This window comes from Typha latifolia, chromosome 3 (genome assembly GCF_019914945.1).
Source record: "Typha latifolia isolate L0001 chromosome 3, TyphaL0001v2, whole genome shotgun sequence".
Classification (NCBI taxonomy): domain Eukaryota; kingdom Viridiplantae; phylum Streptophyta; class Magnoliopsida; order Poales; family Typhaceae; genus Typha; species Typha latifolia.
The window spans coordinates 17,848,849-17,874,329 of NC_133088.1; the positions used below are offsets into that span (position 1 = coordinate 17,848,849).

General features: G+C 40.2%; 3 protein-coding genes across 5 annotated transcripts; 2 read left to right on the forward strand and 1 right to left on the reverse strand.

Moving 5' to 3' along the window:
* Positions 1-1,347: 1,347 nt before the first annotated feature.
* Positions 1,348-17,283, forward strand: LOC140784365 (cullin-associated NEDD8-dissociated protein 1). 3 transcript variants are annotated; one of them, XM_073131731.1, is made up of 29 exons: positions 1,348-1,488; positions 1,902-1,994; positions 2,100-2,269; positions 2,721-2,931; positions 5,243-5,408; positions 5,575-5,704; positions 7,205-7,319; positions 7,461-7,615; positions 7,696-7,819; positions 8,100-8,150; positions 8,234-8,316; positions 8,646-8,730; positions 8,810-8,911; positions 8,999-9,097; positions 11,069-11,179; positions 11,259-11,342; positions 11,408-11,548; positions 12,544-12,636; positions 12,750-12,871; positions 12,952-13,114; positions 13,190-13,429; positions 13,887-14,135; positions 14,216-14,401; positions 14,485-14,631; positions 14,714-14,830; positions 15,065-15,233; positions 15,851-15,928; positions 16,021-16,159; positions 16,812-17,283. In XM_073131731.1, exons 2-29 carry the CDS (start codon positions 1,956-1,958, stop codon positions 16,906-16,908), a joined length of 3,666 nt encoding a protein of 1,221 aa, XP_072987832.1. In that variant the 5' UTR covers positions 1,348-1,488; positions 1,902-1,955; the 3' UTR covers positions 16,909-17,283. The 3 variants fall into 3 exon arrangements, with proteins under 3 accessions (XP_072987832.1, XP_072987833.1, XP_072987834.1); XM_073131732.1 differs by lacking the exon at positions 1,348-1,488 and adding an exon at positions 1,544-1,561; XM_073131733.1 differs by lacking the exons at positions 1,348-1,488; positions 1,902-1,994; positions 2,100-2,269 and having other exon boundaries at positions 2,728-2,800.
* A 332-nt stretch (positions 17,284-17,615) lies between these two features.
* Positions 17,616-18,725, reverse strand: LOC140783269 (uncharacterized). The gene has a single exon (XM_073130088.1). The coding sequence runs from the start codon at positions 18,652-18,654 to the stop codon at positions 17,719-17,721; it is 936 nt and encodes a 311-aa protein (XP_072986189.1). The 5' UTR covers positions 18,655-18,725; the 3' UTR covers positions 17,616-17,718.
* A 4,354-nt stretch (positions 18,726-23,079) lies between these two features.
* Positions 23,080-25,352, forward strand: LOC140784058 (subtilisin-like protease). Its single transcript, XM_073131237.1, has 2 exons — positions 23,080-24,035; positions 24,206-25,352. Exons 1-2 carry the CDS (start codon positions 23,080-23,082, stop codon positions 25,350-25,352), a joined length of 2,103 nt encoding a protein of 700 aa, XP_072987338.1.
* The last annotated feature ends 129 nt before the right edge of the window (positions 25,353-25,481 follow it).

Here is a 25,481-nt window from a genome sequence, read left to right on the forward strand (position 1 = left end):
AATATACGGATTGGATTAACCCACAGCTCTAATAATATGTAACATTCTAACTTATACTAACTCATACTCCTCACTCGCATTCTCCCTTTTTCATCAAACTCCGCCTCCCATAGTCCCACTCCCCTTTTCTTCTCCCATCTTTGTCGTCATTTGAGTAAGGTAGGAGTTGCAGATAAGATATAGTTTGGTATTATTTTTTGCTAGAGTAACAAAAGAGAAGTACGATGCCTACTCTCTCATTCTTATTTATATCTAGATTCTTGTTTGGATTTCTCGGATCTTGTTACAGAGCAAACCAACGACGGTGTTGAGAGAGGCAATGTTGAAGCCGGTGCGGACAGCAACTCTGGAGCAGATGCTAGCATAGATTGAACATCATTTTGGACTTGTATCAGGGATCCCAATTGTTGATGGCAAGAGGAGATCCATTGGGGGCGTTTTCCAAGAAGGATGTGGCGAGAGTTGCGAATGACGTGAGGTTTACTCTTTCGAGATATTAATAAAAAAAATGAGTTTTGATGAAATTTCTCTTGCTCTATTCAAAATGTTGGTTTCATATGATGCATAATACTTCAATTTTGGAATCGGCTAGTTAGGAAGTAACCACGAGCTATTTATTTCTTCTTTTCTCTTTTCTTGTTGCTTCATTTTCCATTTATTTTCATTAATTTGGCATAAAATGATGTTTTAACTTTTGGTTTTTTGACTGTCTTTGTTGTCGTGTGTTATTATTCTTCTGGAGTTAAACGTTTTCCGCAAACAAACCAATAGCTTATTTGAAAGAATAAGCTAATTAAGAAGTCAAATATAGTTTATCCAAAAATATACAGAGAGACTCTTAGCTGAGTTTGGAGTCTATCGTCCAAATTCACCATTTCTCCGCACAAAATTAGCCATAGTTGGCATCATGGTAGGCCATGTGAGCTCGCTTAGCTACTTATTATCTATATTGACATAATCTAAGGGAGAACACTAGATATTAATATATACTGTCAGGTTAATAGGCTGACCCAATCTGAACCATGTATTTAATCATGTCAAAATGAGTCACAAATCTAAATTGGAACACAATTCAATTATTAAACGGGTAAGATGAAGTGACTCCTTTGCTACTCAAACCCTGATAAAACTAAATCTCAACCCGATTAAAAGCTGGACTAGCTTGTTAGAGTCAAAATTTGTAGCACCAGTCAAAAGATAGCTCCATTTCCTTAGAGCACGCTCACCGCACGTGTCCAACACCCCCGAATGTAAAAACCTAAACAGCCTTCCCACCCCTCCTCTTCCTCCTCCCCTTCTCTCTTTTGCTCGCTTTCTCCGATCACCTCAACCAGCAGCAATCTCCTCTCTCTCCCTCCTATTCTCTCTCTCTTTCTCGCCCCATCTCTATCATCTTTCTCGTTTTCTCAAATACAGAACCGGATCTTGGCGAAATCTCCGGAGCCCACGCCTTGCCTCGTCATCAAGATCGGCATCTCGAAGTTCCAAGTAATTGTCCTACTCGCTTCTCTTTCACTGTGCAAGCTGTGGAGGTTTTTCTGAACACTTCGTCAAATTTCCGGTAGTATGGGTTCGATCAGTTCTTTACTATATCAAGAAAGTCCTAGCGAGCAGTCCCTGGCTAAACATTTTCAAGAAAACGATCTTGGGTTCGGTCGTCATTTTAAGAGGTTCCCAGATTGGTCGGTTATTGTAGGAGGTTCTCCGATTTAGCATAGTATTATAGGTTATTTGTGGTTAAAAGGGATTCGGGGAGCTTTCTGTTCAATATTTCGGCTTACTCTATCTTCTCTTATGCTTCCTTTGTTGGATTTTTTTCCTTCTACAATAAGTCTTCACATTTCGTATATGTATAAATATCTCCAATGTCTTCTAATATTTCCTTTTTTCTTTTCCTGTAGGAATAATAAGGGTTCTAGATTGCATAAGCAACTTGGTGAGAGCAAAACCTGGAAATGATGGCAAATATGAACATAAACACCATCTTGGAAAAGGTAAGCTAAGCTAAGCTAAGCATTCTGGCAAAATAATTAAGTAATGTTACTGAGATACCTATTTTCCATGATGTTTCATGTTGATTCTTAATGAACTTTTGTCAGATGACTGGCAAGGATAAAGATTATAGATACATGGCTACCTCAGATTTACTTAATGAATTGAACAAAGAGGGTTTTAAAGCTGATGCTGATCTAGAGATGAAGTTATCGTCTACTGTTCTTCAACAGCTCGAAGATGCTGCAGGAGATGTCTCTGGTTTAGCTGTGAAATGGTCTGTCCCCTGCTGATCACAATTTTTTCTGTTCTATACCTCTTTGTTGACTGATATTTATTAATTCATAATGCCATCTTTTGGATGCTACACATCTATTTGCAGTAATGGACTTTCATTTGCATTTGCATCTTTGGAAGTTCATGAATGTTAAAACTATTTGGAAAATTCGTGCAGTGACAACTGTCCCTCATTAACATATATAGTAACATATTTGCCCTCAAATATGCAAGCTTGATGTGCTCTCCTTAAATCTTTTGTTTTTCTTCGAAATGGTAAGGTTTTATTTGTATTACTTGGAATGATTTGGAGTTGTATATGATGGGAAAGATAGTAAATTTTTCTCTGCTATGTCTTCCTTCTTCTTTTTGATTTGGAGTTGTACATAATTGTCTCATTTTAGTGAGTCCTTTTAATTGACTTCTTGCTCTTTTTCTCTCTCCTTTTGTAGCTTGGCTCCACTTGTCAAGAAGGTTAGCGAGGATAGGATCCTGGAAATGACGAACAAGCTCTGTGATAAACTGCTAAATGGTAAGGATCAGCATCGCGATATTGCTAGTATAGCTCTGAAGACTATCATATCAGAAGTTACTACAACAACTCTTGCTCAAAGAATTCTACTTGCTCTTGCCCCTGAATTAATCAAGGGCGTTACTAGTCCTGTAAGTTCTTGCATTTTCCTTCAGCACCCAAACAACATGCTCTGATTAGTATATTAGATTCATGTATTCATGCCTCAATGACTAGGATGACTAATTTTCATTTACTTTGTTTCACATCCTAATTCTTACTGTTTTCTCTCCCTTTCTTTACTTTTTCTTTTCTCATATAAGCTTCACTTGAATGATTGATTGTGTTTGTCTAGTGTCATTCCATAGAATGTGCATGTCAACTATAGGATTCCTTGTTGACTATACGGCATCTTGGTTAATACTAGTGGAAAAGGTGGCTAATCTGCTTATTTTTTTGGAATTGTTTATTTATTTTACTATTTTATTGCTCTTTGGAATAATGTTGTTGCTATTACTTTATTACTTACAGCACACATTAATCGAAAGAAGGGATGAAGATTTGGGTCCTAGAAACCTTTCTTCTCAAAGTCATATAAATGCATTTGCTTTCTGAATCTTGACAGCCTTACCTCCTTTGCTTTACATTTTCCTGTAAAAACTATTGTTATTCCTGCTAATGGGCATGAGTACTGTATGTCAGCTTCCTTCCTTGTTGTGTTGGTAGGTCTCATTTATGCAAACTTTTAGTCCTTTGGAGTTTGAAGAGCTGTATTATCTGATTGATATTACTGTTCCTGATTGTCCAGGGCTTCATCCCTGTCACAAGCTCATGTAAAGGCTGACTGTCTTGTTGAACTTCATTGCAACATCTATCTTGAATGCTTTGCAATTAAATTTGCTACTTTTTCTTCTTTTGATCCAAACACTTCGAGATTTTCTTCTCAACAAAGGAAACCATGACAATAAATGATTATGAGTTTATGGACATGTTTATGATTCTTTTGGACTTGTCAAGGTTCACAAGCTTCTTATTGTCTTTATCCCTTTTAGATTCATAACAATATTTTGAAAGGTGTCTGTGGCGTCAGCCTTGTCAGCCGCCCTGCACAGTGCAAATGCAGCAGCAAAATAGTCTTTGGCCTGGACATGTCGGATTTAGTCTTGGGCAACAGTTTAACGGGTTTTAGAACTAAATCTTTTTTTTTTTTTTTTTTTGAAAAAAAATCCCAATCCTCCACTCCGTTCCTCTTCCCTCAATTTGAACCCGAGCACTTAAGGGCTCTCCTCTCTCGATGATGCCTCCACTCTCGATTGCTTTCTCTCTCGACTGATGGCAAGTGGTAGTATGGTGAAGCATCGACAGCGAAGCAATGGCAGATGACTCTTCTTCTTCTTTTTCTCTCTCTGACGTTGGAACCACCATTTCCTTTTTGACAGCAGGGCATTGGCACATGATTTTTCTTCTTTCTTTTGCCTCTCTAACGTTGGAAACCACCTCTTCCTTCTCTTTCTTTTTGGCTCTCCTCACTAGCTTGTAAAAGGCTATGTGCTCCATCATGTGCATTAAGCCATTAATAAAATATGTATACGCGCCCTTGAGCAATTTATTATTTTACATGATGGAGTATACATATTTATGAACTTGAACATGTTTTTAAGCCATTATTTTAGAGCCATTAGTAAAAATACGCATACATACTTGTGAATTGTGATCTTTTATTGTTCTGGTTCTGAATTGCACTATTAATTTTTTTATATATTAATATTAAACATAATTATTTTTAATTTTTTATATATTAAAAAATCTCACTGTCTTAGCGCTCTCCTTCCGCTTTGGCATAGCTACAAATCATTGGCCGTCTTTCAATATATTGATTCATAATTCTCATCGCCAACACTTGTTTAATCAAGAAACTTATTCTTATGCTATCTGCTGGTAATATGGCACATACTTATTATGTTGTATCCGCTGAAGTTGCCTTATTATTGATGAAATTTTAGATGCTAATTCTACTCACACTGTTCTGCACGCCTGCATTCAAACGTCATGTATCCTTTCTTTCTTCGTTATTTTTGGGGTTTAGAAATGGGAACGAGCACTTCCATTTCTGTGGCTATCCAGGTGTATGTATTTTCTTAGGTTCAAGTGATTTTTCTTTTTTGGGCAATGTTTTTTTTTCTATTTTTACAACTTTGATCCGCGTAAGAAAATTCCTTTTCTTATTATTACAAATTTTATTGGTTTTACATGTTTTTGAATGACATGCTCGTGAAATATATATTCGTTATCTCATAATGCATGTATCTCTCTCTGTTTGGATATTTATTTGGTATTAAATTGTTACTTTATAAGTTTACTGAAGTTTATGTGTTAAAAATGATGCCTCCTTTTAGCTTTAATATTTAGTATTCATTTATTTCTGCATATCTTTGACATCTAAATTTCTTCTGCCATTCACAGGGTAGAAGTACTGAAATTAAGTGTGAATGTCTTGATATATTATGCGATGTGCTCCATAGATTTGGCAATTTGATCACAAAAGATCACGAGGAAATGTTGAAAGCACTTTTGTCCCAGTTAACTTCCAACCAAGCCAGTGTCAGGAAAAAGTCAATTTCTTGTATAGGTAAGCTGAATATGTTATTTAGCATACTAAATCGTTGCTTGCATATTATTGTGGACACTGAATATTTGTATTTCATTATCTGTGCATTAATGTTGTGCCTATTGTTTCTTGCTATGTACTGACATTGTTTAGCTGATATTAATGATTGTACCTCTTGACCTTGCAGCATTGCTTGCCTCAAATTTGTCAGATGACCTATTGGCTAAGGCCACCTCTGAAGTTGTTTATTTTTTAAACAACAAGAGTACAAAACCAGAAATAACCCGAACAAACATCCAAATGATTGGAGCTTTAAGGTATGTTTCTTAGTTGGAACATCTCAAAGAATAGAATGTTCTGGATTATCTTTCTATGTGGTATAGGTGCTTTATTATGCTCTATACACACTCATGCTATACATTTTACCTTGAATATCCTCTTTACTTATGTTCTTGAAAGTACGTCTCAGTCAACTGCTTGTCATTGATAGTGACATGAGATAATACTTAACATGACAACCCTTCCGCATTGTGTTGGCAACATATCATATTCTGGCAGCCTGTTGTAATGAAATTAAAATATTTTAATAGAGAGGGCAGGCAGGCTACACAAGCTCATCTGATGCCGTGGTGTGTATCAGGGAGCACTACCTCAATAACTGAGAATCTTCACTTACTCTATCTCCTTTTCCCTTGATATGTGATTGTGGTACTGTAGTGCCCTTCTCCTTATAACATTATGGTCCTTGAGAGAGAGTTTTTTGTTCCCAGCAGCAAATAGTTATTTTCTCCAAAATAAAAAAATCCCTTATTTTATACTTATGGGATGTTGATGCAAGACAACTTCTCGATTATAGATTTGAGAAGAACAAGTAGGAAAAATAATCAAATCCGAAAAATCCTCCAACTGGAATGTTGGACATCGACGTTGGAATCCATTAGCAAACACTCAATATGTGAAAATTCTCAAGATATTCATTAACCAATAAAAGAGAATTACAATTTTTATATAGGCAAAACAAAGTAAAAAATAAAAGACGAGAATAGCCCTATAAGGCTAGTCAAAACTCTCATCAAGTTAAAGGGCTATGGGTGCAGCCCTTTTGTACCCAAGAGAATAAACGTGATGAATAGTAGTGTCCACATTAAATGTCTTTTGCATCATTCCATTACATTTAGAGTAAATCAATTTTGGTGAAGTGGCTTAAGCTGCGAGCTTGCTAGTCCTATTAGGGTGCGCTAAGCACGATGCTTCCTTCAGTTTTGGGCACAAGTGTTCTCTTTGTTGTACATATCCGATTAAGACAGATTGTATATTTAATTTTATTTGTAGACTATGGAGGGCCACCGGACTATCTTCCATTTTAGTGTGAAGTAGAGCCTCATCTGGAATTTCTTTATATATAACTAATTTTATATACATATATACATCTAAGCACACGTGCATATGTGTGTGTGTATATATATATATATATATATATATATATATATATATATATATATCTGTGTGTGTTTTGAGAATGCTATAAGTACCCTTGCCATTCACATCCTTTTAACTTTCTGTTGAAGTTGCCACCCTACTGTGGCCAATGCATTACAGTCTGTAAAGATTGATGGAATTATGTTGACAATTTGAGAGAGAACATAAACTTGTTGGTGGTATTGTCAGATTATATGGGATGAGATTGCAAATATTTTGATGGTTTGGTTTTTTTTTTGTTCTGCATATTCTTACCTTAATTCAGCTCGATCTCATTTCTCCATTGACAAGTATATTTCAACATTAAGGGAAATTATAGTGATTTTATGTTGTTGCAGTCGTTCTGTTGGATACCGTTTTGCGCCATACCTTGGCGAAACTGTTCCTTTGCTCATAAACTACTGCACTAATGCATCAGAAACTGATGAAGAACTTCGTGAATGTAGTTTGCAGGTAATTTTTGGTAATTTATGATCTAAAATTGTGTATTTATGAGTTTTGCGTGATAAATATACTAGTAGAATAAGAAGTTGAATTTTTTGTTGAATTTCTCTTGAAGATTAACAAATTTTGTACTCCTCTAATTACTTGCAGGCACTGGAGAGTTTCCTACTTCGGTGTCCTCGAGATATATCTTCATATTGTGAGGACATTCTGAATCTTAGTTTAGAATACATGAGCTATGACCCGAATTTCACTGACAACATGGAGGAGGATACTGATAATGAAGGACATGAGGAGGAGGATGAGTATGTTGATTAGATACTTATGGGGTAGCTTTTAACCATTTCCTATATTTGATTGCATCATATATAACAATTTCTGGCAGTGATAGTGCAAATGAGTACACTGATGATGAGGATGCTAGTTGGAAAGTTCGAAGGGCAGCTGCAAAGTGCTTATCTGCAATCATTGTTTCTCGCCCAGAGATGCTTTCTAAGATGTATCTGGAGGCATGTCAGATATTTTCAAATTATTTTTTTACTGCTTAATATATTGAGGAATTGATGGCTCATTATGACTTGTGACTAGGTTCTTCATTTTAAGTTTTGATTAACTAGTTCTTGTCTTATGCCATTAGCTAGCAGTTTTGCTTTCATTGGTTAAATACTATTTACATCTCAACCTTTGTATTCTCGTTCTTTCTAAATGAATGAGCACACCTATCCTTGTGTTGGGGACATCGGTGTGATTCGTGAAATCTTAGGCTTTGACTTTTTGTTTGTAATACAGGCTTGCCCGAAGTTAATAGAAAGATTTAGAGAAAGAGAAGAGAATGTAAAGGTATTGCCGGTTTGAATTTACCAGATCCAGTACTAGGATTAATACTTGTTTTTAAAATCTTATTAAGCCTTCTGTAACTCCAGATGGACGTTTTCAGTACATTCATTGAGTTGTTACGGCAAACTGGGAATGTAACAAAGGGACAAATTGACATTAATGAGTCAAGGCAAGTAATCAGCCTATACAATTTAAGCACTTATTAGACTGGTATTTTGGCACTTCATATAAGCTATATCATGTCGTATTGTCGTCTTGATATCTGACTTAGAATCTATTCATGATATTAGATTGATTGCAAGAGTGCAAGAACTGTGTTACTAGAACTTTGATGATGCTTAACTGTAATCAAGTGAATTATATGTATACAGATAATTAGAGAAATGGCTCAAATCTCATTCTTTTTCTAAGAAAGAATTTTGTTTTATTGTGTAATTGTTATTTTTGTAAAGTAAGTAAAGTTTCATGCATTACTTATCAGTTTTCTCATGGTTGCAGCCCCAGATGGCTATTGAATCAAGAAGTGCCAAAAATCATCAAATCTGTTAACAGACAGCTCCGTGAAAAATCTGTTAAGACAAAGGTAGGATTCCGCTTTTGTTCTTTTTGTTCTGCTGGTCTTTTGGTATGGTAATTGTGTTCTTTCCATTCTGTACCTTCAGGTTGGAGCATTCTCAGTGTTGAAAGAACTCGTGGTTGTCTTACCGGACTGCCTTGCCGAGCACATTGGCTCACTTGTTTCTGGGATTGAAAAGGCCTTGAATGTAAGTTGTTCCCTTGTGCTAAAATGAGGCCTTATGTCTTGCAGAGACACTGCTATATTATTTCTAATATTCTTTTTGTTTTGTCAGGATAAATCATCTACTTCAAATTTAAAGATTGAAGCTCTTGTATTTACAAGATTAGTTATGGCTTCTCATACACCTTCCGTTTTTCACCCATACATTCAGGTACGAAATATTTCGTCCTGTCATTGTGCAAAATTCAATGGTGTCTTTGTGTAATTAAGTATAATCTATCTTGGCGATGAATATAATTTCATTTTTCTATGATCTTATTCTTTATCAAGTAGCCCCTTGAGTTTTTTTTTTGGAAATGCAAATAGTCAGAATAACCTCAGTCTAAACTAATGTAAAGAATACTGAATCTTAGCCTGACCTAAAAGGTTATTTTTCTATAGCCAAATCAAAATAAAATTGAAATGAACATGTTTTTATCAGAATGAATGCCTCATATAGCAGACCATGCCATGCTTTTGGGGGCCAAAACTTACAATCACAGGACTTAATTGGTAAATCATAATAATGTAAGTGTGAATTGTATTTTCTTTTAAAATGTAGGGCGTGAAATGAAATTTCCCTACATTCAGACATTATGTTTTAGTGCATAGTGCTACAGTCCTCATCTTCTGAGCAGATTTTGGTGACTTCTTATCTAACTTGTAAGTGTAGAAATGAAACAGCATGTACAGATCTTAGAACATTTGGTGTGAGATTCCCATTTAGATTTGCTTCCTGCATATTAAACTATAATCATAATGCAAGTGATGTTAAGTTGATTCACGATAGAGGATAAGCAAGGTAGGGAATTAATTGGTTTCCTTTGAGCAAGTGAATTATGATATATGAATACTGTCGTGTGCAAATCAGGCACTTAAACAATTGAGCATCACATGTAAGAGAATGTGCAAATCAGGCACTTAAACAATTGAACATCACATGTAAGAGAATTGTCCCATATTGGAAATCATTGGAAAAAGAGTAAAACTGAATGGATAGATATTAGACTCCTGAGCCCTCATATATTAATAGTACAAAGGTTTTGACAGTCTTCTCAGCTCTCCCCTGTACTTATGCTTGCTTCACCTCCAAACTGGGTTTCCTTTCTTCTTTTTGCAGTTCCATCAGCCCCTTTGGGTTGGAAAGAGTTTCAAGGTTTGTCGCAAAATTTTCACTTGGTCTAGGATTCTTCCACTTTGCAAGAATTGTTTCTGAATGACATAATAAGATAAGTCTAAGCTCATGACTAATGTGTGTAAGGAGGGGGCAGTCAGCAACTTTGACCTTAAGTTGATGCATCTTCAATCTATGAATTTGTAAATTTCAACTCTTGGCAAATCTAAAATACTAGATAGATTATTGAAGCAAGAAAAAAGTGATAATCAGCCTAGATATACCTTTTATGAATCAGTTATATGAAGTATTTAAGTGTAGGTTGTATATTTCTACACTGGTTCACTAACTCATGGATCAATCTCATTCCATTTGCATTGCTGTGTTAATGCTAGTCCTTGCCCATCAGATATTCATTAGAAGCTTTGTCTGAAATTGGAATATGTCTTAAGTTTTATGGCAAAATCATGATTTTGATTGCTTATTAAGTAGAACAGAGTCATTGGCTGTTGAAGTTTTACTGTAACATGCTGTTTGATTTACAAGACATCATTTTTCAGTTGAGCACACCATCATTTGCTCTGATGGTTGTGTCAACTCAGATGTATCCAATATCTTGATTGTTAGGGTCTATAGGGAATATTAGTAGAAATTAGGCTGTCACCTTTATTTCTCACTTGCTATTTATATAAGTTATCTTTTCATTCATCAGTCAGGCATCCATTTACTTCTCTACAATTGTACGAGCCCTTTACGGGCTGATAAGTAACTGGAGGTTTTGGGGTCACATTATTAAGTGCAGCTGAATGGGTTATCCAAGGCTTCCTTCCAACTTATGTTCCTTTTTCAAATGGAATAAGTTCTTCCCCGACAAGTGTTTATAAAGAACAATTGTGAATTTGATTGTAGTTACCCAGTGCCCACTATTTCTTGATGATTTCCTCTCAGTATCATTCATATGCCATTGCGTAGTCATTATTACACAATACAATGGTCAACCTCTTATGGGTTCCTTAATGTCCTTTCCAGGCTCTTTCTAGTGCTGTGTTATCTGCTGTTGGAGATAGATACTATAAGGTTACTGCTGAAGCTTTACGAGTCTGTGGGGAGCTAGTCCGAGTTTTGCGTCCTAATTTTGAGGTTATATATTTTGTTTATCAATTTATCATTTGTCAAAATTGTTGGGCGAACTTCTAAGACAAGCTGATTTGTCATGCAGACACGTTCTCTAGATTTTAGGCCTCATGTTGGCCCAATCTACAATGCTATCTTGGCTCGTCTAGCGAATCAAGATCAAGATCAGGTTTGTCAAACTGCACTCACCGACTTTCTAGCTTGCTGTTACATCTGACGCTACTCTGTTACCAGGAGGTTAAAGAGTGTGCTATATCTTGTATGAGTCTTGCTATTTCAACTTTTGGTGATAGTCTTCAAAGAGAGCTGCCTGCTTGCCTTCCTATACTTGTTGACCGGATGGGTAATGAGATAACCCGACTTACAGCTGTGAAGGTGAATTTTCTTACCTTTGTACTGTTTGTGAGCTTGTTGTGCTTGAAATGTCTTCACTTCTTATATTAGTTCTTTTTGTCCTCTAAATATTTCTTCTAAGATATAACAGCAGCAATAATGGCATTCTGCTGGCTCAACTATCTGTTGTCAGCCATATGGATCCTTTTCATCTAGATGCTTATGCCACAGACTATTACCAATACTTGGTTGATGTTGGTGATGGTCAGTTCAAATGGCTAAGAAGTTATGCACATATACTGCAGAAACATTTAATTGTTATTGGGTGAAAATGTTAAATGGAAGAAATGAGTAGGTTAAGATAAGTTGAATGATGCTATAATAATTGTAGATTGAACAACATTTTAGTGTAAATCAGCCACGATACCTAATATGAATGTGGTACTCTCTTCTTTCTTTGTCTCTGTTATAGCTTTTGTACTCCGAATTCTAATTCTTCAACTTTTGGTTGTTTCTGCTCATCCTGCGGAAGGTTCATATTGTGGTGTCTTTGCATTCGACATTAAGATGCTTAGTTCCATTGCTGCTGTCATTTAATTTCCTTAATTTTGGAAAGTTGTATATTTAAGTTGAGAGTACATGCATACCTCCATTATGCAGGCCCACATGGGCAGGCATGTGCGTGCAGGTGTGTCAATCTGCCTGTTCATGTCTTCAGAATCAATATTGGCTGTAGTATATCTTTGCTTTTTCTTGTGCATTCTGATTCTATGTCTGCTGTTACGAGTGTTTATGTTGTTGATGAATGTCTTTCTAACAGTCTTCATTTCTCCAGTATATATATACTATTTTGTTCTTACTCATAACCTTTCATCGAAGGGAGGAGGTTTGATATTTCTTCCACACATTTAAAAAACCTTAATCTTATTGTAATGTAGCTAAAATTCTGTAACATTGCTGCTCACATATTGCTCATTTATTTCCTTCTTTTTTCTACTTTTAGTGTGCTGTGATACATATATATCTATTTGTTACAGGCATTTGCAGTAATTGCTAACTCACCTCTTCGTGTTGATCTCTCATGTGTATTGGAGCAAGTTGTTTCAGAGTTGACAGGATTTTTGCGTAAGGTACAGACTGGTGTACTTTCAAGGGGTTTACCTAAATGCTGACAAAGGGGTTATATTATAAAACTTAGTATTGACCTAAATACTGGTAAAGTCATTATATTACTCTTTTGCAGGCTAATCGTGCTCTAAGACAGGCAACATTGGGGACACTGAACTCCTTAGTCGTCACTTATGGTGATAAAATTGGATCATCTTCTTATGAAATTATAATTATTGAACTTTCAGCTCTTATAAGGTCAGTTCACTGTGCTAGTCTAGTCCTAAGTTATCAGACTGCTACAGATGGATATTACTAACCCATAATGTTTTTGGCAGTGATACGGATCTACATATGACCGCTCTTGCTTTGGAGCTTTGTTGCACTATGATGACTGACAGAAATTCCAGCCAAAATGTTGGTCTAACTGTTAGATATAAAGTTCTACCTCAAGCTCTCATATTAATTAGGAGCTCTCTATTGCAAGGGCAAGCACTACAGGTATGTTATTTGACCTTCAGTTTAGGATTTTCTCATATGTGCATGTACTAAATTTGGACATCATTGCTGCTGCAGGCACTGCAGAGATTTTTTGCTTCATTGGTTCATTCAGCAAATACAAGCTTTGATGCGCTATTAGATTCGCTTCTTTCAAGTTCTAAACCATCACCACAGTCAGGCGGGCTTGCTAAACAGGCTCTATTTTCAATTGCACAATGTGTTGCTGTACTTTGCCTAGCGGCGGGTGATCAGAAATGTGCATCTACAGTTGAAATGCTTAAAGGCATTTTGAAAGATGATAGCAGCACTAGTTCTGTATGTCCTTCTACCCTTTGATTCTATTTTTACTATTAGGTATTTTCTTTTTATCATTCCTTTTTTTTTTCCTTATCTTGTCTTTCAATGTTAGTAAATCTTAGCATGTAATGAAACTATAATTAGTAGGAAAGTACTGTTAGACCAGATTGGACAAACTTTTGTTTCCTCAATTTATTATTTATCCTGCTCATCCAATCATCAGCGACAGTTCATTGAGCTGTAAAACTCCGAAGTTCTCTTTTTCATTGAGCTGTAAAATTCCAAAGTTCACATATTCGGCCATTTATGCTATTTTCATGATGATAATGAGTCTCAATCGTCTTGAACTTCTTATCTAATCTTGTAAGTCAGGATAGTTTTAGTTTGCCAGTTCAAACACAAGCTGCTGTTTTGCTGCTGATCAATGAATATCATAGTGATTGCTTCTGTTTTCACTTTTCCTGCTTTTGGTCAGGCAAAACAACACTTGGCCTTGCTATGTCTTGGGGAAATCGGACGAAGGAAAGACCTTAGCATGCATCAACACATTGAGAATATTGTGATTGAGTCCTTCCAATCGCCTTTTGAGGAGATCAAATCTGCAGCATCTTATGCTCTTGGAAATATTGCTGTTGGCAATTTGTCTAAATATTTGCCATTTATCCTAGATCAAATTGATAATCAACAGAAGAAGCAGTACCTTTTGCTTCATTCTCTGAAGGAGGTGATCTGTTCTCGAATTTCTCTGCCAACCTCTATTGTTTGTACTAAATATGTAACAAATGCTTCTCCCCAATCTTTTAGGTTATCGCAAGGCAATCTATTGATCAAGCTGGCCAGGGAGAGCTTCAGGACTCATACATTGAGAAAATATTAGCCTTGCTTTTTAACCATTGTGAAAGTGATGAGGAGGGGGTTCGCAATGTAGTTGCCGAGTGTTTGGGTAAAATTGCTTTAATTGAGCCTAAGAAGCTTATTCCTGCTCTTAAGGTAAACATGTTGTGCTATTCTTAAGTCACGGAGTCTTGTTTTTATACAGTGATAGTAATGTAGAAGCTTTTGGCTTTTTGTAGGAACGCACAACCAGCTCAACGGCATTTACAAGGGCAACAGTTGTAATTGCTGTAAAATATGCCATCGTCGAACGACCTGAAAAAATAGATGAATTTCTACACTCTGAGATATCCACTTTTCTGATGCTAATAAAAGACAACGACAGGGTAATGATGCCTTGATCATGATTAGTTTCAGGTCTTTTGTTCCTTTGATATTAATACTCATCTTTTTCTGGTTCCTGTGCAGCATGTTCGACGAGCGGCTGTTCTTGCTTTGAGTACAGCTGCTCATAACAAGCCAAATTTAATCAAAGGACTTCTTCCAGAATTGCTGCCTCTTCTATATGATCAAACTGTGGTAAAGGTATGGTTCAATTTCTGTTCGACTTTTCTAACTTTAATAAACTTATCTGTCTCATTAGACATTTGAATTTGGGAGTGGAATCTTGTAAAGTTTGAAAACTACTCTGAAGTTTGAAAACTGTGAAGTATAAAAAGTGTAACTCAGTTATTTCCTAGGCTCCATAATATCTGACCATGTTGAAGAGTTCATTTTGATGTTTGTTTGTCAGTGTTTGACATCCTTTGCTCATTTCAGCAAGAATTGATCAGAACAGTTGATCTCGGTCCATTCAAGCATGTTGTAGATGATGGTCTTGAACTCAGAAAAGCAGCTTTTGAATGTGTGGACACGCTGCTGGATAGTTGTCTTGATCAAGTGAATCCATCATCTTTTATTGTTCCTCACCTCATATCCGGTTTGAGTGGTGAGTACAGTATACTAAGAAAACAATCCACAATCGAGACACTATAAAACTCAATAGTTTAGTCTTGAGAATGTATTTGATCATTTGATGTTCACAAAATCTAGTTGCATTAGGAAGCTTGAATTTGTGAAGTGTGAACTAACTATCACGTGCTATTAGTTTGTAATTATCCTAATTGCTTCTACTGTGTGCCCTTGTTTGAGGGTAGAGCTGGAGTGATGACTGGTGGTGGTCATAATTGTGATGGCAAATGATATCCTAATGTTTCTTTGTAAAATGTTGCCTGTTTTTCAGTTCAAAGAACCTAATTATTAGTACTTGCTTATGATTGTAGCTCATCTTAGATGATCATTCTCGTGCCTTGCTAGCATAACCCATATTACATAAACTTCTTCCCCCTATTATGCTAATTTTGTACTTCTCATTGGAACATCCAATCATGTTACTGACATTTATATCCCATATACTTGCTCCCATTCAGTCTGATTGTCAGTTCTATGAAATTGAATGGCTTGTGCAATATATATATATATATATATATATATATTCTTCATTTTGCTAGAATTCTGGTACAACATGTTATGATTCTAACTTATAATAATTTCTATTATTCACAGACCATTATGATGTCAAGATGCCTTGCCATCTGATTCTGTCAAAACTAGCAGACAAGTGTCCTGCTGCTGTCCTTGCAGGTTGGTTGCCTTCAAAATTAAAACTACACCTTGAAAGTTTATTAAAAATAGATTGAGAGTGTAGTCTGTAATTGTTTCTTAAATTCTTGCAGTTTTGGACTCATTGGTTAATCCTCTTGAAAAGACCATTAGTCACAAGCCAAAGACTGATGCTGTGAAACAAGAGGTAGATCGTAATGAGGATATGATTCGGAGTGCTCTTAGAGCAATTGCTTCCTTGAGCCGTATAAGGTCAGAAAATCTCTAAACTCACATCACACGATAATTTTGCTTAATGTATTTGTTCTCTTTGGTACATAATTATTATATCTCCAGTGATGTGTGTATGGGTGCCCCATATTTCCATATGTATGCTCTGACATACAATGACAAGTTCTGTTAGATCTGAGCCATATGTGGTTCTATTGTCGATAAGGTTTATGATTTAATACCTATTATCTTCATCAAAATTTCAGCCATAATATCATTCATGAGAGCTCAACAAATACATGGGTTCATATTTGTTTATCCATTAATCAAAATCAAAGTGGGTGTGTTGTTTTACAGGAAGAAATATCTTCTTCCTGTAAGTGGTCACTATCAAGTAGCTGAATGTGATTAGAGCATCATATCGTGTTTATCCATTAGGATTTGTTCAATCTTTTCTAATGGTGTTGTTTTGGTCTCTTGTGCACATTTATCCTGTGCATACATATATTATATACACCATTTTGTTGTGCTCTTTTGACAGTCAAGTTTTATGCATTAGGTTGAATTGTGATATTCCTTTCATTTGCGTCAATACCTTGTAGTTATTCACATGGAGGTCTATAATTTTTGGTCTCGTAATTTTTGTATGGTATCTAACTCTCCCTTTTTTATCTGTGCTAATTTTTCTCTGCAGTGGAGGCGACTGTAGTTTGCAGTTTAAGGCGCTGATGAACAAAATAGCAAGTACTGCTCCTCTTGCTGAGAAGTACATCTCTGTGCGGTGTGAGTGATGATGGAAGAGATGTACCATCAAGAAATTGCTAAACAGTCATGCTTAGTGGATGTGCCTGTCGGACTGCAGGGCAGAATTCCTCCCTTCGAATACATAGAAATCTTACCTTGTTCAGTTATCCATCACTGCACCGGATATTGGTGGAGAAGAACATGGGCTAGAGGTGATCATAAATTTATAATATGATGCACAGCTGAAATCTTTTGTACATGGACTTACTGTCAGCTGGAGATGGTATTCCATATATTGGAGGTTGAGGGTGTTTCTTTCGATAGGATGAGATGTTTTAGGTTGGTCTGACTCTGTTTCTGTATAATCAACTCTGATATAGTTCAGCGCAAAAACTGCAGCACACTGTTGTGTGTCTCATCCATGTTGGTTTCTTCTATTGGTTCTGATGAATTGCATCTTGGTTGTGAATGGTTTTTTTTTTTTTTTTTTTTTTTTTTTTTTTTGAAGTTGTGGAATCCACACATATAGCAAAATGTATAACTGGATTTCGTTAATTCTGCAAGTTAAAACAAAATTTGGGGGATCCTTATTTTTAATGATCTAGTGAAAATTTCTAGTGTTGAATTACAAATAGTGGAATATTCCAACAGATGATATAATATATTATGGTGATCTTGATATCTAGTGTTTATACTTCGATGGTAGTTTATATTCCTGTTATTGGAATCATTTATATCTTAGATAAAATGGATATAGCAAAGTTAAATATCGATTACATAATATCAACATTCCATGCAACAATTCAAGCCATTAGGCTTTTGACAATTGACATACATAAGACACACAACCTTATTCCTCAAGCACGACTTATTTGGTAGTTGGTATTAATATAGTTGAAAATATATGAGAGGAGTCGTCTCACAATCACAGAGCCACCACCCTCATGGAATATAGCCATAACGCTCCCCGGCGGAACCGCCTCCGGCTCCGCCACCGCTGCCGCTGCCGCTGCCGTAGCCTCCGGCTCCTCCATAACCTGCACCGCCACCTCCACCACTCCCTCCGCCGCCTCCTGAGCCACCACCATGTTCTCCACCACCGTATCCTGCACCGCCGCCGGAGCCACTGCCACTTCCATAACCGCCGGCTCCACCAGCATAGCCACCTCCACCGCCGCTTCCGCCGCCCCCCCCACCACCATGCCCTCCGCCAGAACCGTACCCAGAACCACCACCGGCGCCCTCCCCGGAGCCATACCCTCCCCATGCTCTCCACCCGCGCCGTACCCGCCACCTCCACCGCTGCCCCCGCCACCTCCGTAGCCTCCTCCATGCTCTCCACCAGCACCATAACCGCTACCGCTTCCACTGCCGCCTCCACTACCATACCCAGCTCCATGCTCACCCCCTTCAGCGGTGCCATAGCCGCCGCCACCCCCACTACCGCCGCCGCCGCCGCCGCCATAGCCAACTCCATTCTTGACTACTCCATACCCAGCTCCCTCGCCGGCTCCGTGGCCAGCGCCATACCCTCCTCCATGTTCTCCTGCCTCACCGTAGCCGCCACCGGAGCCTCCACCGCCGCCGCCGCCATAACCAAGGCCTCCGGCTCCTCCGTAACCGGCACCGCCGCCAATGCCGTGACCTGCACCATATCCTCCTCCCTCTAAATTAAGGAGAGTCCTAGTGGCAGAACATATGGTTACACCGAAGAGCACAAATAGTGCAATAGAGATCACAACTCTACTAGTATTAATACTCGTAGCCATGACGAGAAGCTTGTTGTGTTGCATGAAATGGGAGGAGGGGAGTGATAGGTATATATAGTGTTTAGACTTCGGTGCAAATGCAATACGATCGACTTAGTGGAGGGCACACGGTCTGTGTCCCATTGCCATTGGCATGCATTCTTGTTAGTGTTGCGCTTCCTCTGGCCAGCACATTGCAATATTGGGAATTTTGTTATACTTTTTTTATCTTGTGGCATCAAGCTTCCTGCTATCTTTTCCTTATCTTATGAGAGTGATGGATGGTGAGTCATTTGCACCTCTTTCACACTAGCCATTGGAGACCTAACTAATAAAGTTCTCAGCGCTGTCTCAATCGCATCGTGATCATGTATAATTATGTAGTATAGTGATATAATTGGGATAGTAAAACTAGATATCTACTCTAATCCAAGAAAGTGAAATCATCAACATTACTTCTTCACGTTACATTTTTAGCTCTTAATCTATGTATGTGAACGTAAACTTTATCCTATAATATAAGAATGAATCCTACTTCACAATGTGTAGAAGGGGAGGGTAATACAGAGAGTAAGGAAATGGTGGCGTCCAACTAAGCACTAGAATATAGTTGAGGCTCTGTAGCTAGCAGAATCATTATTTGCAGATGGGCATGAAGATAGGATGCACTACTGCCTTCTAGAGAACACCACAGGAGAACTAGGACGCACTAATCCTACATTTGCAGAAGAAGAGAAGTTAAATTTTAGCAGGCAAAAGAGAGTTCAGAGAGCTGCGCACCGAGCTGCTTAATATTTAGATTCATTGATATATATATATATATATATGGAATGATTGTAATCTCCTAATGTAGTATTGATTGTTATCTGGGTTAGTTATGGCATGTAGTAATGATCTGCCTTCTAGAGATCACCACGAGGGAATTAACATACACTAATTAATCCTAGATTTGTAGAAGAAGAGAAAGAATTAAGTTGGTTCTTATCAGGCAAAGGAGAATTTCATTAATCTGTATAATGATTGAATGATATCCTTAGGTAGTGTTGTTATTTAGGTTACTCATGGGCCTCATGGCATGTATTAATGAGATCATCTATAAATTTATCTAAAGTTTACACAGTGATATATACATCTTTGATTAATTTTGATAGTACTTGGCTCTTCATCACTGTCAAAGATCGTTCATTGCTCTTCCCAAGTGCTATACCATGCATACTATTTGGTGCATTAATTCTCTTGTGGTCTAATCGCATAAATGTCTCACATCGTTAAATTCTCTACCACCAAATCCAGAACTTGAAAGAATGTTTCTGATCGAGTAGGTAAGCGTTCTTGTGACCACTTATGGTGGGTCCAATCCATGTGCTTCTCTTTAATTGAGCTGAAGTGCTATAACTAGTTCAAAACCAAATACACCTACACTAATTTCATCTAATGCATGCATCGATTTCTTTCAGAAATTATAGTACATTCAACGAACCTATAGTTATTGGCTAGTTATTATGCTATAATAATGCTATGTCCAAAGTGTGAACGCAGTTCATCCACCTGAGCCACACATCTACCCCATTACCCATAGTTCGAAATATTCGTGGCGCATATAGTACAAGAGCACTATCTCCAACTGCAATAGAACAATTAATATATATATACACTTCGTAATTAGACATGTATCAAAATATGATTAATCTCGACCAACATAAGCAAATCGTGTTCCCAAATCCGCATCTCATTGCATTATGTCATGAGACAACGATGGGTAACATGCAAAGAAGTAAGATTGCAGTACAGCAAAAGCGCAGAAGAGTAGGATAACTCTTAGCCATGTGCGAATCGATTGCGAAATACTCCACAGTAGCCACCTCCACGAGTTAGCCATTTTCTTGCATGCTTGATGGGGTCCAACATCAAGAACAATTATAACCAATCTAATTTTCGATTCCAAAACCTTAATATGAGAGATTAAAAGAAAATTAGGTTATGATTAAAAGGACAGCTGGTGCATTATAATGCTTTCTTTATCTTATGTTTCATATCTTTGATATATGATGGCATGAGAGTGCGGAAAGCACAATTCGTGGAGATCCCACCTCCAACTACTCTATATATAGCCATGCTCACACTCTTGCTCACACCATCCAAGTCCTTAACAATAATATTCCGTTCATGGGTACTTCTACTTCTAGTAGAGTTGTTAGTGTTGCATTCCTAGTGCTCTTAAGTGTAGTCATATGCTCGGCCGCTAGATCCCTCCTCACTCTTGAGCCGCTGCCGTATGGCGCTGGCCACGGCATTGGTGGCGGCTCCGGCTATGGCGGTGGAGCAGGAGGTGCAGAGGGAGGTTATGGCGGCGGTGGCGGCTCTGGTGGTGGTTCTGGAGTAGGGTGGCAATTTATCCCTGGAGAGCATGGTGCAGGGTATGGTAGTGGTGCTGGTGCTGGCTATGGCGTAGGAGGTGGTGGAGAGCATGGCGGTGGTTATGGCGGCGGCGGCGGCTCTGGTAGTGGACATGGTGGAGGAGAGTATGGTGGTGTAGGAGAGCATGGAGGTGGATACGGTAGTGGTGGAGGAAGTGGAAGTGGGGTTGGTTATGGAGTAGGAGGAGACCATGGCATTGGATATGGCAGTGGTGGAGGAAGTGGAGGTGGGGTTGGTTATGGAGGAGGAGGGGACCATGGCATGGGATATGGTAGCGGTGGAGGAAGTGGTGGCGGGGTTGGTTATGGAGGAGGAGGAGACCATGGCATTGGGTATGGTAGCGGTGGAGGAAGTGGTGGCGGGGTTGGTTATGGAGGAGGAGGAGACCATGGCATTGGATATGGGACTGGTGGAGGAAGTGGTGGTGGGGTTGGTTATGGAGTAGGAGGAGACCATGGCATCGGATATGGTAGCGGTGGTGGTAGTGGTGGTGGATCTGGTTATGGAGCCGGTGGTGCCGGCGGTGAGGGCTATGGTGGTGATCATGGCATTGGTTATGGAGGTGGTAGCGGTAGTGGTGCTGGTGCTGGTTATGGAGCAGGCGGCGGGGGAGGCTCTGGTGGTGGAGCCGGGTATGGCGCCGCCGTGGGAGAGGGACATGGAAGTGGTGTTGGGGGTGGAGCTGGAGGTGGTGAGGGTTATGGTGGTGGTGCAGAACATGGAGGTGGCTATGGTGGCGGCGGAGGGGCTGGCAGTGGTGCAGGATATGGTGCCGCCGTGGGAGAGGGACATGGAACTGGCGGTGGGGGTGGAGCTGGAGGTGGTCAGGGTTACGGTGGTGGTGCAGAACATGGAGGTGGCTATGGTGGTGGCGGAGGGGCTGGCGGCGGTGCAGGGTACGGTGCCGCCGTTGGAGAGGGACATGGAACTGGCGGCGGGGGTGGAGCTGGTAGTGGTCAGGGTTACGGTGGTGGTGTAGAACATGGAGGTGGCTATGGTGGTGGCGGAGGGGCTGGCGGTGGTGCAGGGTACGGTGCCGCCGTGGGAGAGGGACATGGAATTGGCGGTGGTGGTGGAGCTGGTGGTGGTCAGGGTTACGGTGGTGGTGTAGAACATGGAGGTGGTTATGGTGGCGGCGGAGGGGCTGGCGGCGGTGCTGGTTATGGCGGTGCCGGTGGGCATGGAGGCTATGCTCCTTGAAGTCTTTACCCTTATGTTTAAGAGATTTGTACTCTCCAATAAGAAGTATTAATTTGAGTGCAGTAAAGTTATAAGGTTTAGTTGGAGTTCACTTGCCTGGGGGTTGGTTGGTGTTTGCACGCACGCATGCAGTAAAGTTATAATATTGTTCTCTTTCTAGCTTGCTGTAGTAATTAAAATGCCCGATGGTGCTTTTAGTAATGCAATTGAGTTGAGTAATGCTTTGTGGTACGTACATACGTACAGCTAACGGAAACTAAGACACACGAGTAAATTAAGCTCACAAGATCGGCTACTAATAATATTTTCTCTTGTCTCTATCTCTCTCTCTATATATATAACCTTATTTTGCCTGCAGTTGATATCTTTATTCTCCAACATTTTCCTCGTGAATTAATGCGTAATGGATGAGAGTGCTCATCAATTCCCACAGAAAAGATAGAGATTACATGAACGGGAATTAAGATGATTCATACACACAGTATGAGCTGCTAATTGGATTAGCTCAGTTTGGCACACACTGACACACCCCTGTTGACATTTTGCATGTTCTAAAGTTCCTTTATTGATTACTTATAAATTATACATAGTCCACGAAAACAGCTAATTAAAATCTGCCGTCCAAAAAATAAAAGGGAAAGAAAAGTTCTCTCTTCAAGTTACCACTTACATTAAACCAGAGAATAATCTACTTCTACCGTTACGTCATTAAGAAATTGGTCACACTCTTTCTGCTCTATTCTTCGTCAATTAATTTCGCATGGGAAACTACTCCTACATCAAAATTGCCTACAATATATATATAGTCAATACCTAGCCTCTCTTTGCCTGTTCTGAAGCAAATGTTTCAGAATGGAAAATCTCATCCACTTCTTGCTCCTGATCTTTCTCGTTCTCACATCCAATATTTGTCCAAAGCTTTTATTCGTTCAATCCCAAGGAGACAATGAAAGTACCAAGATAGAAACCTACATTGTTCACGTCCAGAAGCCCCAAGGCACCAAATTCCTCCGGTTCCGAGACAGAGTAAACTGGTACAGGTCATTCCTTCCAAACACCACTCTGATCAACTCCGGGGAACCGCGGATGATCTACGCCTACCGCCACGTCATCAGCGGCTTCGCGGCGAGGCTAACTCGCAGAGAAGTGAGTACCATGGAAGCAACGGACGGATTCGTGCTCGCCTACCCAGAAAAGAAGTGCACAGCTCACACAACCTATACACCACGCTTCTTGGGTCTAAACCGGAGAGGAGGACTTTGGCCCAAGTCCTCCTACGGCAAAGGGCTTATAATAGGAGTCATAGACACGGGCGTCAAACCCACGCACCCTTCTTTTAGAGATCATAACATGCCTCCGCCGCCGGAAAGATGGCGGGGATCATGTTACTGGGCTGGAAGATCGACCTGCAACAACAAGCTCATCGGCGCATCAGCGTTCCATTCCGGCTCAAACCCCGAGCCGATGGACACCGGCGGCCACGGCACGCACACCGCCAGCACGGCCGCAGGGAACTTTGTCGACGGCGCCGGCATCCACGGATTAGCCACCGGTGTCGCGGCCGGGATGGCGCCGTGGGCTCACATAGCGAGCTACAAAGTGCTATTCGACAACCAAGGAACGGATAGTGACATCTTGGCAGGGATAGACCAAGCTATCCACGACGGGGTGGATATCTTATCCATGTCTTTGGGGTACCGTATACCAGTCCCTCTCTACGAGAACAGCATAGCGATAGCTTCGTTTGCTGCCATCTCCAAGGGTCTCGGCGCAGTTGCCTCAGCTGGAAACGAGGGGCCTGGTTATAGGTAACGATGCCCCATGGATATTAACGGTCGGAGCGAGTACGACGGATCGAAGGATGTCGGTGTCCGTACTACTCGGCGATGGGACGATTAGTAACTGGAGAGACAGCTTACCAGAATAAAGGACCATTTGAATCCCGGATATCGCCTTTGATCCATCCGGGTGCTGTCAGGAGTGAAGACGCCTACTGCAGCCAAGAGTTCTCCGCCGCCATCGACGTCGCAGGGAAGATCGTCATGTGCGAGACCGGCGTCGTCGCCAACGTCGACAAAGGGGCGATCGTCCGGGCTGCCGGAGGGGCCGGCATGATCATCATGAACAAGAAATCCGAGGGGCTGACCACGTTCGCCAACGCGCACGTGCTCCCCGCGGCGCACGTCGACTACGACGACGCCGTGCTGATCATCGACTACGTCGAAAAAACGCGGAGCCCCACCGCGGCGCTCGTCTTCGAGGGGACGCAGTTCGGGGCCGAGCCAGCTCCGTCGGTAGCGTTCTTCTCCTCGCGCGGCCCGAGCCTGATGAACGGCAACATCCTCAAGCCCGACATCGTTGCTCCCGGCGTCAACATTGTCGCCGCGTGGCCGACCGACGTCGGGCCGTGCCCGAGCAACACGTCCATTACCTTTGACTCGTTAAGTGGAACCTCCATGGCGGCGCCGCACACCGCCGGGGTAGTTGCGCTGCTTAAAAAGAATCACCCGAGCTGGTCGTACGCCGCGATAAAATCGGCGATCATGACGACCGCCACGACAAGGGAGCGCGAAGGATTCCCGATCCCCGACGAACAGCTCCAGGAAGCGAGCGTGTTAGCCATCGGCGCCGGACACATCAGCTCCTTGGCCGATGAACCAGGGCTCGTCTACGAAGTCGAGGACCAAGTGCAAGAGTACATAAGCTACCTTTGTGGCAGTGGATTCACAGACAGGCAAGTGACGGCGATCACACGCCGAAGAGTACGGTGTGATTCTATGGCGAGAAAGATCACCGGAGAGGAAGTGAACTACCCATCCATCTCGGTGGAGTTGAATAGGCTGCGGAACAAGACCATCACACGAACCGTAACAAATGTGGGGAAAGCCGTAATCTCTTACATTGTCAAAGTTGAAGCGCCGGAAAACGTCGATGTGGTTGTGAAGCCCAGCAGACTGGAGTTTAGCAGAGTTGGGGAGAAGAAGAATTACAGTGTCACGTTTAGCTTTAAAGATAGTGCAGATGCTACAACGATAACGAGGGCTACTAGCGAAGGGAGTCTGAGTTGGGTCGACTCGCAGAACGAATCCGTGAGGAGTCCATTTATCGTCACATTAATTTACTAAACAGCTACATCTTCATGAATCTTCGACCTAATTATATATTAAAACTCAACTTTGTCTGACTCGGTAAATGTGCAAATATGAGAAATAAATTCTCAGTTTTTTTTTAGTGATTTTTACAAATCACACTCT

Bases quoted from the DNA above. Each gene is read 5' to 3' on its own strand.
- LOC140784365 (XM_073131731.1), top strand. From the start codon at position 1,956: ATGATGGCAAATATGAACATAAACACCATCTTGGAAAAG. The intron at 13,115-13,189 runs GTATGTTATTTG...TTGCTGCTGCAG, and splicing joins TGCAAGGGCAAGCACTACAG to GCACTGCAGAGATTTTTTGC. The intron at 14,402-14,484 runs GTAAACATGTTG...GGCTTTTTGTAG, and splicing joins AGCTTATTCCTGCTCTTAAG to GAACGCACAACCAGCTCAAC.
- LOC140783269 (XM_073130088.1), bottom strand. From the start codon at position 18,654: ATGCAACACAACAAGCTTCTCGTCATGGCTACGAGTATTAATACTAGT.
- LOC140784058 (XM_073131237.1), top strand. From the start codon at position 23,080: ATGGAAAATCTCATCCACTTCTTGCTCCTGATCTTTCTCGTTCTCACA. The intron at 24,036-24,205 runs GTAACGATGCCC...GGGTGCTGTCAG, and splicing joins AACGAGGGGCCTGGTTATAG to GAGTGAAGACGCCTACTGCA.